The sequence below is a fragment of the Alexandromys fortis genome, unplaced genomic scaffold (genome assembly GCF_014885135.2).
Source record: "Alexandromys fortis isolate MF-2015 unplaced genomic scaffold, M_Fortis_MF-2015_v1.1 scaffold_223, whole genome shotgun sequence".
Taxonomy (NCBI): domain Eukaryota; kingdom Metazoa; phylum Chordata; class Mammalia; order Rodentia; family Cricetidae; genus Alexandromys; species Alexandromys fortis.
This window is the reverse complement of record NW_026068095.1, coordinates 1,029,521-1,044,519: the sequence shown is the minus strand read 5'-3', so window position 1 is coordinate 1,044,519 and position 14,999 is coordinate 1,029,521. Positions and strand designations below refer to the sequence as shown.

The 14,999-nt window shown below is 41.1% G+C and overlaps 1 protein-coding gene across 1 annotated transcript in view; it reads right to left on the bottom strand.

Moving 5' to 3' along the window:
* Dusp16 (dual specificity phosphatase 16) overlaps nucleotides 1-14,999 on the bottom strand; it is an 89,795-nt gene that overhangs the window by 39,132 nt on the left and 35,664 nt on the right. The window contains exons 2-3 of the mRNA XM_050123219.1: nucleotides 9,772-10,354; nucleotides 7,971-8,109 (exon numbers count right to left, since the gene is read on the bottom strand). Coding sequence (XP_049979176.1) covers nucleotides 7,971-8,109; nucleotides 9,772-9,999 — 367 coding nt within the window. The 5' untranslated portion in view covers nucleotides 10,000-10,354. The remainder of the gene's footprint in view (nucleotides 1-7,970; nucleotides 8,110-9,771; nucleotides 10,355-14,999) is intronic.

Sequence of the window (14,999 nt, the reverse complement as noted above, 5' to 3'; positions counted from 1 at the left end):
TCCAGCTTCAAAGGAATGTGACACCGTCTTCTGGCCCCTGAGGGTACCAGGAATATAGATCTATGTGAAGGCAAAACACCCATACACATAAAATAAATCTTTAAAGTTTTTAATAATGCAACAAAAATAATCAAAAATAAGACAACCCAAATCCATCATCTCACTGTAAAAAATCAACAAGTTCTGTAAATAGAACCAAGTTCACAGGGAAAAACTCCGTCCGATCCTCCAGTACAATTAGGATGAGAAGACAACAGCGGAGTCCACAGTATCAAAGACTTCCTGGGAGGAAGGATTTCGGGGGACTCTGCTTCCAACAGCACGGAAGGGGAATCATATGTTCATTTGTTACCTGGAATGCAGAGTTCTTAGCTTGAACTTTTAGACTTAATGCCCTAACCTCCAAGCTTACATTTCAACCTCCTTTGGTCACTTCAATGAAAGGATATATGGCTACCTAAATATAAGTTCAAAGCCAAATCTCCCTCCTGACTTCAGTATCCAGTTAGTGCTTGCTCCACTCCCAAGTCACCTGAGGATACCAACGGTAATTCTACAGAATGTCTCTCTCTTCCGCTCTACCACACTACAAAGTTTAAAACCGCATACACCTCATACTTGAATAAACTCAGAACTCCCTCAAATTCATCTCTCCTTTTTTGTAATCTATTTCTACTCTGCTGCCAGATAAAAATTACAAAATAGTGTTTTGATGTTATTCCCTAACTATTCATAAAATCTAAAATATGTGGCAAACAACCTAATCCCAATCTAATATTTAGGCTACTGCCTCTATCATCATCTTACATATGCCTAACATAGAAAACTGCTTTTATATTTGGATGGGCTCTGTCAAGTCAATGCTTCATTTCATACATTCTTAGAAACTATAAAACTTATACTGGCTATCGGGCAGAGTAATGACTAACCTGGTAACTGAATTTGTGTGTGTGTGTGTGTGTTGTGATCTATAATCCATTGTGAATAACATTCTTATAATCACTTCACCATTTAACAAAGTGCCTAGCATATAATTAGAAATCTGCAAATGTTTATTGAATCCTTTTTTGTTACAATGAATAACTGTTGATGGACACAAGTTTTGTATATTTTTAGTATTCAAAAAGGATTTCCTGATTCCATTCAAAGACAAAAGTTAAGCTGGCATGGGTGGGGGCACAAAACCTGTTTCCTATTTGTAGATGACAATGCCCCAGAGACTCTCAGATGAGAAAAAAGGCACAGAACAAGAAAATAATTTTCCGGTACTAAAGGGAAAAAGGTACATCTAGTGACTGCCATTTTGGTCAGCCAAAAGCAACACTGTAGACTCATGTCTTTACCCAGGGAACTTTTACAAAGACACAGCAAGCCAATTTTCTCAGGCATCCTAAGTGGCCCAGGAGAGTCTCTATCTTTATGGCTCAGGGAATCAAGGGCACAACACCTTACAAAACCTTTAGGACAGTGGTTACAATCACACCCCAAGGAGGATGAGGGGGCTGCTGTTAGTGCCATAGTAATCTGAATGTTTTGTTTCTAAACCTCCCAGTTAGCCTAAAGTGGCCTTGACCTCACAATTCTTCTGTGTCAGCCTTCTACAGGTTTGTGCCACCACACCCACGTTTTGTGGTGCTGAGGATTAAATCCAGAGCTTCAGGAACACTAGGCAAGCACTGTGCTAGCCTGAGCTGTATCTCCAGGCTTTAAATAATGTGTTATTTGCAGAAGGGGAGTGTGTCACGGCACACATATGGAGGCCAAAGAACAACTCCTTGGGGTTATCTCTCCCTTCTACTTTTATGTGGGTTCTGGAAATTGAATTCAGGTCACCAGGTTTGTGTAGCAGGAGTTTTTACCAATGAGCTACCACACTGCACTTCCCCCCACTGAATCGGAAGGAACTTCCGCACTCAAATATTACTCAGTTTTCAAAGTTCAACAAAATTCCATTGCTGTAACTAAATCTTCTCCTAGTTTCATTTTTTTTAAAGATTTATTTTTTATTTTATTGGTGTTTTGCCTGTGTTTAAGTTTGTGTGAGGGTACTGAATCCCTTGGAACTGGAGTTGCAGACAGTTGTAAGCTGCCATGTGCTGGAAATTAAACCCAGGTCCTATGGAAGAGCAGCCAGTGCTCTTAACCACTGAGCCCTATCTTCCCCTATTTCTACAGACTTCACACTGAACTGTCTCTTATCACCATATCACACAGCACATAATCACGTGCTTCCCTTTGTTTCATTCTATTTAAATGTTTCCCCAAATTAGCCAGGAAACTCTCAAGGACAGGGACAAGCCTTTGCTCTCTCAGTGGCCCCTTCCCTAGAGTCAGGTCCACAGCACAACCACAAATGTGCCCAACAAATTCTGAAGGCTCATAGCAAAAAAGCTAAATATACCTAGACCTGGCATCTCTCCAGAGCACATAACCGGCAAAAGTGGGGCGAAAGTAGATGATGTCACTGTTGTCTTCCAGGCTCGTGAGAAAGTCAGCACGAGGAAACAAGTAACGACTTTATCAAAAGGCATGCTCTCGGGCCTTGTGTCTTAGTCACTGGTAGCTAGGAAGTGACAAACACACCAGCAGATAACAAATGCGGAAAGACAATCTAATTTAAATAATTTCATGCAAACTAAGATTCAGAAAACACCAGGCAAATCCATGGCAACTAGTAGGCAATAGTGATTCTTTTTTTGTCTAATTTGCTTAAGTATAACTGGCAAGTAAAACTTATATTTTTATAAGTAATCATTTGATACAAATTTTAAAATGTTACCATAGTTCATATCTATCTTTTTTTGTGGCTATAAAATAACACATCCTATTCTCTTAGCAGATTTCAAGTATATTATTCACTATACTCACCAAGTTGTAACCTCTAGAAACCTACTCAATAGCTCAGATCATTTAATCAGCACCCATTCAACTGTTTCCTTTTTGCTTTGTTTGTTTGTGTTTTTAAGCAGGGTCTGATATAAGCCAAGGATTGATCACCTAAACTCCTCACGCTTCTGCTTCCACTTCCCAAGAGACACAACCACGAGCACAGGCCACCACGCCTGACTTCAACCCTCTCTGTCCCAGACTCAGTACGTGAGCGCAGCTGGTGCGGCACTGCTCCTCTGCACCTGGCTCATCACTCGGCGAACTTCTTTACTGGTTCATGGTACAGAAAATAGCATGATTTTTCTTTCCCCAATCCTGAGATTGATCCCAGAGCAACAACTATGTTGGGCTGAGCTGTAACCCCCAGCCCTTTGCTTTGTAAAGCTAAATAATTCCATTGTATATGTAAATGTTTTTTCTATTTTCTGTGACTCTCAGTCACTTCAATTTTTTTTTGTTTTTTGTTTTGTTTCTGACAAATAATAACCAATTCTGAATAACTGGAGTGCTTTTATTGAAATATATTTATTTTAATCTTTTACCAGATGCTACAAGTTTTGGTGTGGAATGACTGAAAATGTTATTTCATTTTCAAAGTGAAGACACATCATACTAGATAATAGAATTAATAATAGTAGCACAAATAGCAACTCTATAACAAGAAAAAAGTTATTTCTATTAATTATGCTTTCCTTGGGAAGTGCAGTAATTCTGTAAAACAGAAACTTAACATTTATTAACAAAGCTATTAAATCACTCTAGACCCATTTAAAATACATAAAGACTCAATATACAGCCGGCAGTAGTGGCGCATGCCTTTAATCCCAGCACTAGGGAGGCAGAGGCAGGACCATCTCTGTGAGCCCGAGGCCACCCTGGTCTAGATATTCCAGGACCACCAGCACTACATAGAAAGGCCTGTCCCAAAAAGAGATAGAGACAGAGAAAGCACTCTTGATTCCCAATCTAGACTTAAGAAAATTCTAAAAGATTCTGGAAGCACTTGTAGGTGTGAGCCTTAGGCAATGGTGAGAGATTGAAGACTCAGGCCACTGAGCCACTCCCTGCATGTGAAAGAGCGGAAGTCTGTGATTCATCTGTGAGTTTTATCTGCTGTGCAGTTATCCTGTCACTCATCACAGGGCAGAAATGAGTTAGGGACACAGCTGAGTGGTTCAGAATTTGCCCTATGCTTGACTTCTATGAGGAGAAGGGGAGGGGGAGATGAGGAGGAGGAGAGGGGAGAAGAGAGGCTGCGAGTACATGGGCCTATCCCTCTCCACCATTCCTTCTAGAAACAAGGGGATGATGAGAGTCAACCGGGGACCTTACATGTGAAGCACAAACGCTACCACGGCACTACAGCAAAGCTGCCCTTCTGCATCTACTCAGTGGGGAAAGAGAGCCGGGCACAGCTACACCACCCATAATTCCAACACTCCAGAGGCTGGGCAAGAAGACTGAGTGCCACACGCAGGCTGGGGCAGCACATGTGGGTAGGATATGAAGTGGAGGCAGGAGGATCACGAGATGCGGATGTGGGTATATCTCAAGACTAACAACAACAACAACAACAAAAAGCTGGGGGCTGGAGAGATGGCTCAGTGGTTAAGAGCACTGGCTGCTTTTCCAGAGGTCCTGAGTTCAATTCCCAGCAACCACATGGTGGCTCCAAACCATCTGTAAAGAGATCTGGCACCCTCCTCTGGCGTGTGAGTATAAATGGAGGCAGAAAGTTGTATATATAATAAATAAATCTTTAAAAAAAAAAAACCTGGGAAAAAAGAAACAGAATAGTATTGTTTATCTGTAGATTATCTTGTAGCCTACTTGCTATCAAATTAATCCATTTCTGCATATACATTAGCCACAGTTAAAGGAGCTTTTCTCCTATATTTATTTAAGTTCTGTGAAATAAATCTAGCACTTCGACAAGGACAAGGACAAAAAGACTAAGATGATAAAGTGATCAACAGTGGGTAAGTAAAAGCCAAGAAAAAAGTTTGTTTTTTTAAAGTTTTCTTAAGGTTAAAAAAAAAAGCTGATCCATAAGTCAATGTTAGCAACTGATTATTATTGCCTTCTAGTTTGAAATGGTGACAGTCTTCAAAAAGACTACAGAAACAGATTTCACATGCACTATCTGATTCTCACAAAAATATTCTCAAAGAGGAGCATCTATTTTTTTGATAGCTGGAAAAGAAAAAAAAGCAAAAAAAACCCTGTAAGTCCAGTTAAATGACTTTTTATAGACATTCAGTCATGAGCAGCAGACTAAAAACATAGCCCCTATTTTTCTCAGCTTCATGGACTGTGTCGATAAAGATGTCAGAAACCTAGGAGGCAGTGCTAGCCTTGGCACCAAGCCCATCAGACGACCCTGACTCTGCTTTTATTCGTCCAGTCTTGCTTTCTTCCTTCCAGCCCTTCCTTCTGTCAATATCGAAAGTTTAGAGTAAAGGTGTTGTCAAACACTGAAATGGCTTGTTTGTACTCTCTTTGCCCCGCCTCTCTCTTCCTCACAAGCCTGAGTTTTATTTCAACAGATCAAACAGCAGAAATGAGCACTGGATCCAGTACAGAGCAGAGCAGCTGCATCCTGCTTGCTCTACCTTCAGCGACTTCTAAACCCACCTGACCCGACACTCTCTTCCCATTCACCTAGCACTCCACACATCTAGGCAAAGTTTCTTACATGAAATGGGAATGAGGTGTTCTGACTCGATCTGTCATACGGTTGGTCCAGCTACCTAGACTGAACCCTCATTCTCCCTTGTAACCCAGTGAGAACCTCTCCCAAAGTCACACATGACTGATAACCTTTTCACAAAACAAAGAGATGCTCTGCAGCGAAGGGAATAAATAAAGGCCCATAAGACATCTACCCAGAAACTCACTGTGAACACATCCACAGAATGGCTATCTGTTGACCAAGCTGTCAGGTCAGAGCTCCCACAGGGAAAATGTCCTGACAGACCAACTCTTTAAAAACTGGGACTAGGGGTATGGCTCAGTAAATACTGTGCTTGTCCAATATGAGTGATCCTCTCATTTCATGGGTTAGTGAAGCGAGATCACAACAAACCTTGCACTCACTAAGAACCCTCTGAGGTAAAGTCCATCACAGTGGCTACAAAAACTCGAAATGAGTACCAAATATACCCTTAGTTGAATTCGAACAGTTGTTACAGCTAGCGCTCTTATATACTCCTTTTAAAAGTGCCTATCAAGATGGGTGAAAGGGCAGAGGTTGATTAGGCTCAGTGCTAGAACATCTGCTAAGCATTACATGCATCTCTAAACAGAGACAGGACAAACTATCAGAAACTGTAGTCACAGAACTCTATAAACCACCATTCATAGAGACCCGAGAGAATCACAGCATAAATATAAGATGTGGTTAGAGATGACCCGAGGGGGGAAAAGGCAAACAAAACAAAAACTATCCTTGCTCCTAGAGAACTGAAGCAAAAATGTGTGACAGAACTGGAGATTTTATCTAAATCTGTATGGAATTTCACAGTGTTAAATTTAAAAACAATTCATACACCAACAACTGACCTAATCTAATCACCAATAACTAATCAAGCTCACTCTATCCTCCTTCCAATAAACACCAAAGGTGGAAAATGACAATACCTATATCTTTCCTCAGGTCACATTAAAAAAAACAACAACAACAAAACAACAACAACAAAAAAAAAAAAACCCTCGTGGGTATTATGGCTGGAATCTGTCTGGTAGCAGCTTTATGTTAAGGTCCTACACATTGGTCAACTGTATTTACCATTCTGTGTGCCTGCCCCTGTAGCATAAATTCTAATTGTTCTTAATAATAAGAATCCAGAGGCGGATATTAAGGGGGTAAAAGCTGAAGGATCAGAGAGGCAGAGCAGCCAACAACTAGAGAGTTCTCACCTCTACCAGTGTTCAGACCAAAGGGGTGACCCTGTCTCTAGGAATCCTCAGACTGCTGCTGTCTCTACAAATCCTCAGGCGGCATCTCGGACTGAATCCTCAGACTGCATCTGAGCTCCTGTCTCCTCCCATATTATAGTCCTCTCTCTGCCCAGACATATCACTCCTGTCTCCACCTCCCTAATGTTGGAATCACCTTTTAGTGAGTTCTGTTTCTCTTTTAGGCAGATTCAATTTTGTGTAGCCCAGGGTGACCTTGAACTCACAGAGATTCCTCTACCTCTGTGTCTCTGGAGTGCAGGGATTAAAGGTATGTGCCACCACTGTCTGGCTTCTATGGCTAACTAGTGGTTTAGCTTTGCACTCTGATCTTCTATAAGCCCCATGGAGAGCCAGTCTGCAACAAGTAAGCCAAGGATGAACAGTTTTGTTCCAATTCCATGAGATGCACCTGTCACACTGCTCTTTCTTGGGGAGAGCAGTCCTTCCCATGTGCCTTACAAAATGACCCAAGTTGCTTAGCATTTATATATTGAAACCTTTTTCTAAGCATAAAAAAAATCACACACATACACAAATACATAAGTAAGTTTTTTAAAATCTACCTAATAATTTGAAGAAACAATCTGCACAGCTCGTTCCTGATTTTATTATTCATATGCCCAAGAAGTCTCTGGAGTCTCTTTCAAGTGTTTGACACTGTAAGGCTGTGGCTCTGGCCACAGGGAGAGAATTCACAGGAGCCCAGATGTAGATCACTCAGTGTTCTTACACAGCAGGGACACATAAAATCATCAGACAAAAGCAAGTGGCTCTGAGCTGGCCTTATGTGACATTTCCCGCTAATAAAATGCCAAGAGGAATTTTAGCCTGGCCAGATTACTCTGAGCTAGGGGTGATGGCTCACACCTGTAATTCCAGTACTAGGAAGCTGAAGCAGAGAACTGCTTCAATCTTGAGGGCAACCTGGGCTACAAAGTGAGACCCTGCATCAAAATCAAAAAACAAAGTAAAACACCACTGACTAATTTAATGTGGAGAAATAACAGCATCTAAGATCAATGGAACCATTCATCAAAAGCTGTAGTTCACTTTACACACCAGTTGTAGTACCCCTGTCACACAACAACAAAGGCCAGGTCCTTTCGGCTGCACCCACTCACCTGCAAGCAGATGGACAGAGCTGAAGCTCTTCTCCAGTTTACCCAGGAGGACAGTGAGAAAGCAGTCTGACGACAGAGAGGCAACATCTTGGGAACTCTGGTCATAAACTACCACCTTCTGGTTGTAATCAATGTCAACCTAAAATGCAAATGGGAAGCTTGTTAAGAAGGAAGGTGTGAGCCTCAGTCCCAGCACTTGGAAGGTGAAAGGAAGAATCAGGAGTCAAGGTCACGCTCACCTAACACAAATTCAAAGCCAGTTTGGACTTCTTGTGACTGTGTCAAAGCGGGATTAGGGGGTAGGGGATGGTTTGAGAAAAATAATCTAACAAGCCACTGGCTTTGTAAAAGCTCACATTTTACTGATTTTGAAACAATTAATGACTTGTTTTCAATTAATAACTTGAATAAAAATTAGATTCAATTAATTTACTGGATATAATTAGCACAGAAGCGGTTAAGTGCTTGTAAAAATGATTTTTTCCAAAGGCAAAATTGATGCCACTTTTATGATTCGCTGAAAATTTGGTAAAGGGGTAAAGTTGACAAATGATATAATTTGCAAAATAAAAATAACAATCCTTCACCTAAAGAAACATGTTAAACCAGGCAGTGGTTAATCCCAGCACTCGGGAGGCAGAGGTAGGTGAATCTCTGTGAGTTTGAGGCCACCCTGGTCTACAGAGTGAGCTCCAAAGCTCCAAAGTTACTGAGAAACCCTGTCTCTCTGTCTCTCTCTTTTTAACCCTGTCTCTTTTTTAAAAAAAAAAATGAAGGAAAGAAGGAAGAAATAAAGAAAGAAGGGAGGGAGGGAGGGAGGGAGGGAGGGTTGGTTGTTAAAATAGCTACTATAGGAGTCTGGCGATCCGAGTTCAATCACTGGGATCTACCAGTCTAGCCTAAACTGCTGAATTCCAAGCTAGGAGAAAATTTCATCTCAAAAGGAGGTAGATTACATTTCCCAGGATAATACCCAAGGTTTTCTTCTGACCTCCATGATGTGCACATCACACACACACACACACACACACACACACACACACACACACACACGGTTCCTAGTTAACAAGAAAAAAACCTATGTGATACAAGATGCTGTTCATTAGAGGATGCACTTATCAGGAGTTCAAGGCCATCCTTAGCCATATAGCAACTTTGAGAACAACCTGAGCCATATAAAACTTTGTTTAGAAAAACAAAAGGGGAGGGGGAGGAACAGCCCATGTATGCACAATAATTTATTGTTCCAAGAATAATAATTTCCCAAACATAATGCCTCAACCAGTTTTACCACATATGAATGTTAATTCCACTTCTAATTATTAGTTCTTACTTTCAGAGCACATGAAAAGAATGACTTTCAGTGGATTTGGAGGAAGACAAAATGTTGTTTAAGTTGATTTCATTGAGACATTAATACACAAATAAATACAGTATATGTCCAGATTACAATAAATTAACTATCGTGTATAGTTTAGAATATCATTCTTTCTTCCCCTGACATTTTTGAGACAGGGTTTCACTATGCAGCCCAACCTTGCCTTGAACTTGTGGCAATCCTCCCCGTCAACCTTCCATGTCGGGATCACATAGAGGCATAAGTCACAATGCCTGGCTTAGTTTACAATATTCTTAATGTGACAGTGTGATTGTTAATTTATTTTTAAGTGTTGCAAGATTGCTAACATCTAAAGAGAAACCAAAATTTCCTCAAATTACTTTTTGTACTAAAAATGAAGCTTCAACTGATATTATTTCCTCAGTATGTGCATTTAATTTAAAAAGTCACAAAAGAATTTACCTTCTGTTTTGCAGAATGCTGGATAAGTTCTGTAATTAATACTTTGTCCTGTTGCAACCTTCGCTTCATCAGCTTGGAGCAGTTGATATTAATGGCTTCCAAAATGTGGGATGTATTGTACTCCACAAATGGCCGGCTATCAATTAGCAGCACTTTTTCCGTTCCACTTTCCAGCAGAGCCACCAACCTCTCAGTAATAATTTGAGTTCCAATCATCTCATGGGCCATGACAACAATAAGTCCTCTTTTCCCACCTCGTTCTTTAATTTGCCCCAATGATGTAATGGTGGTGTGCTCAAAGGCTCAGCCACTCCATTGTTAAGAATGTATGAGGTCAGGCTAGTGGTGACTGGCAACACAGAGTTAAACCCATTTCAGCAAGAGCCCTCCAGCTGAATGTCTTTCGTTCCTGTCGATGCGCTCTTGCATAGGACTCCTTCCACAAAGCAGACCCTCACATTTGATTCATAAAGAGATGACGGGAATAACCATCCACAACAAAAGATGCTTTAGGGCAGCCAGGGCATTACATCATCCTTTACCTTTGCTCCCTCACTCTGCAGCTTCACACTGGACTGACAACCTATATGAAGAGAGAAAGAAAGACAGAAAACAAAACACGGGGTCAGAAAAATAAGAATGAGTATCAGATTAGAGAGTTGTGACTCATAATATTTACTTCATTAATCTAATTCCATACTTAATGCATGCTTCATTTGAACAAACAAAAAGATCAAGTAGACAAAGTTTCAAGAGGGAAAAGAAAGTATACTATTAATTCAGTTTTAACCTCAAAATATAAAAACTTCAAGAAAACAATACATAGCATTCATAATTATAATCACCTGAGATCCCAAACTAAATGATTTGTATGAAACTAAAGGGCTAAAAAAGGCAGGTCAAAGTATTACTATTCCAAATGGTTTCCTTGCATTTTACTTACATATGTCTAAAAACAAAAACAAAAAACCTGCACAGAGCAAGAGCAAAGATTCAGGTTAGCAATTCCATATTATTAGGAGAAAAAAAAAATTTCTCCTGGCTTAAGAATTCCTGTGCTGAGTGGACAGGGGCAAACAGTAGCCCCTTGAGAAGGGGCAGAAAGCAAGGCTCCACAAATTTCAGCTACCCTTTAAGAAGAAAGGGATTTAAAAAAAAATGGCTGATGTGTACATCACTGCAGAAGGCCTGTGATGACACAGCTTTAGGGCAGTTGGTTTCACAGCCATAGCCCTGGCCTATCTCCGTCCCAAGCCCATCTCTCCATCTCACATTTGCTGACCTGTCATAGACTTCCCTTCATTTTCATACCTCATTCTCAGGAGAGTCACTGGCTTCTAGACTTAGGAAATGTCACACACACACACACACACTGGTTAGAAAGAAAATGACCCCCATAGGGAGTGGCACTACCAGGAGGTGGATCACTATGGGGGTGGGCTTTGAGGTCTCAAGTTACACCCAGTGTATCACAGTTTCTTTTGCTGCCTGCCTGCAGATCAAGATGTAGAATTCTCCAGAACCATGTCTGCCTTCATGATGCCATGTCCCACCAGGATGACAATGGACTGAACCTCTGAAACTGTAAGCAAGCCCGAACTAAATGTTTTCCTTTCTACAAGTTGCTGTGGTCACGGTGTCTCTTCAGAGCAACAGAAACCCTAACTAAGCCCCTTAACCTAGAACTTGAAGATAGCAGGCAGAGCCTTTAAAATGCTTCCCCTATCTCATCAAACTCTTGTAAGGAACCATTTCCTAAGTAACACTAAGTGAGGTTTAGTGTCCATAATTTGGGTCAGGTCCTAGGCTTTCATATTCTGAGATTTGTATCTCTCCTGGCCCATTTTCTTTACATGAAATATTCTCTGTCTAGGAGACATTCGCTGTTAGCAGTCATTAGAGATGAGCATTTGGTGGAAATGGCTTAATTTCTTCCACTCTTCTTGTAGATAAGATGCTCGACTTAACTTTACCTTTCTTGTTCCAAGGACAATTTAAGATTATAAATAAATATTTGATTACCTGATTTCAGAACAAGATGGTAGAGATTTCAAACATCTTAAGGTCATATTCTCTCATTTTAAACTTAAATTTCAAGCTTGGGGCATGGAGGAAAGAGACCAGGCTATAAAGAGAAGTGGCCTGGAATGTACTGGTTTTGTAGCTTCTACGAAATGCAGATGCAGCAGTGACTCTTCTTTCTTCACAACTCCTAATTTATCTAAGATTCGTAAATGAAAGTGACCATCATCAGAGAGGGAGGAGGAAAACTGCACTCCAGAAGGAAGCATTGGTGAAGCTGGGCATCACAGCACCTGTCGTTAATGCTAGGACTCAAGGGGCTGAAAAAGAAGGAATTTTGAGTTCCAGGCCAGTCTGGGCTCTGTAGTTAGAGTCTCTGTCTCAGACGCGGAGGCAGCACTGGTGAACGAAGCTCACTCGTGTCTGGAATCAAGAAGGCTCAGTAGTTGAGAACTCCAGCAGCTTTCACAGAGCCCATCTCTAAACTCCACTCCCAGGGCATCCAAGACCTTCTTCTGGCACCTTCTCAAGCACCAGGCACACACATGGTGCAAAGACACAGATGTAGGCAAAACATCGATACACATAAGTATTTTCTTTTAAAGGAGACATCACTGAGTGATGAAAACAGAATTCCACTCTCCTATAGTCCTTTCTCACAGAGCCTGACAAAGAGGTCCCTGAGAAATCTTATTTTACAAATCCTACATTTAGTATATTGTAAGTCCATGTCTTGTCTACTAACCTGCAACTTTCACTTCAATTAATTTTATTATATTTATTTTCAATACACTTTTATGTCAGTGAGGAATGGGAGTCACCTCTAAGTTCAACTGAAGAAGCTAGAGCAAGAAATTTGTCTTGGCAATCAACAAACTTTTGCAAAGTACCCAACACGTCCACAGGACTGAATACAGTCCTGATTGCTCAGTGACACAGATCAACCAAAGTCCCTACACTGAGGATGTCTGACTTTCAAACCAGAGCTTCTACTGCTGGGTTACCCAGTTTTCTCTCTGGACTGGGGAAGAATGATGTGACTTGTGGACAAGGTGCCCAGAGAGCACAGAAAGCAGAAATCTGAGAACAAGAGCAAGCTGATTCCACCCACAGCACTGGGTCTCTGAGTGTGGTTGGCTCCTCTCAGTGATAAAATCAGGATGAGACACAGCAGGGATCTGGGTTAGGAGATCGAGACAAAAAGAGAAGATAGCAAACACGCACAAGCTGAATCAGAAAATGCTCGTCTTTGCTCCCCTTCAGCAGACAGTTCTTCAGGCATGAAATGGCCCTAGCTGGCTCCTGCAGATACAGAAAGACTCTTGTCCTGACCAAGAAAGGATCTTTCTCTGCTCAGTCACTCTAACACGGGATATAACTTAAGCACAGGAACGAGAGTGAAGTACATTTGTACACATTTAGTACTGGGCCGAAGTCAGCTGGAGTCCTCTTGTTCCTTTACACCCAGATCTGATTTTCTGTAGTCCTAACTTGAATATGTGGCAGAAGCCTGACAAAGGGCTGGAGAGAGTGAGGTACTGATGACCTTAACCTCTTTTCTTTATCAATAGAAAATTTTAATGAAATACTCACAGTCTGCTTCTACCCCGCAGACTGGGTATATCTGTGGATAGAGTACACCTGCTTATCCAGAAATTAAAATTTCTCTTCAACTATTGTTAAAGAATGCCAATACCCTGAGATCAGAGGTATATTTGTGGTGGCTTTGTTTTCAGACTTTTTTTTTTTTTGCTTAAAGTAGGATTTAAAAATGGCAAGCAAATAGTTCGTTGTTTGCAAAACAATCCAACTAACTTCACCTCCAAACTTCCTCATTCTCTGTCTCATGTATGTAGGTGACATGTCTGATGTGTCTGTGACTATGCACAATTAGCATGCAGAGGTCAGAGGGCAACCCTTGGAGTTGGCTCTCTCCTCCCATTGCATGAGGGTCTGGAGACTGAAGCTCAGGTTGTTAGGCTTCTTGTACACAAATGCTTCTATTGGATAAGCCATCTTGACAGTCCTCCTCAAAATTTCTACTCAAAGTTCAAGGAATAAATATTCTTAAACTGAATCACACGAGCATAAATTCTTTTTCGTTTAATTTTTTTTAAAACTCTCCACCCTTGTGACCCCGCCCCAAAAAAGAAGAAGAAGAAAAAGAGTCCATCCAATTTGTTCTACAATATACTCACTCATGGTCAAACTCCCAGTGGTCAGATCCTTCCCCACCTGTACCCCCACCAGAAGCCGTCAATTTTGGAGCTATACTCCAGCATCCTGATCACTAATTTTAAGAGCTCTCTTCGATGGTTTTCGATCTAGGCTGTTACTTTTTGGAGGTGAGGGAGGATAGGGGTTGTCACAGAAGCCTTCTATGTCCCTCTTTCTCAACTGTGAGTCTGTAGTCAATACTACAAAAGTAGTTTCTTTGCCCTTTACAGTCAGCAGGAACACGGATCATGCACTTACACATGGTTTTCGGCAATAGCATGGACCATGACATCCACATGGTCTCCAGTGCCAGCATGTGCTACAAACCTCAATACGGTCTCTGGTGAGCACAGCACAGGCCATGGACACCATCATAACCCTTAGTGGCAGCACAGGCCAAGGGCATCAACATGGCCTCCTACGCAACACAGGCCATAGACACCAATATAGTCGCCGGTGATAACCCAGCCCATAGACATCAACATGGCTTCAGGTGACAACACAGAAAACAGACATCCGCCAGGCTTTCAGTGGTAACACAGGCCACAGACATCAACATGGACCCTAGCTGCAGCAGAACCACGGACCCAGACACACCAACATGGTTTCAGGCAGCAGCACAGATCACAGACATTCACATACCTTCAAGTAAACTGACCACAGACATTAAAGAAGCCTCCAGTTGAGTCTAAATTCTTATAACCTATTACTTAGCCAAATTTTAAAGCTTTTACTTCCTTCTATTTTTAATAGATATTTAAATGGTTGAAAAATCTAAAATTGCACGCATAACATGTCTACAGGTTGGATCTTGATGATAGTGTTACAAATTGTAACAATACTGAAACTTCTAATACTATTCTGAAGTTTTTAAAATGTGTTACGTTGTAGATGCTTCTCACCTGTTTTTTTAAACATATAACTGGAGACCACTGTTCTTCCTAAGATTTTTTAAAAATAAACACAGAAAACAAAAATGTTATTTTTTT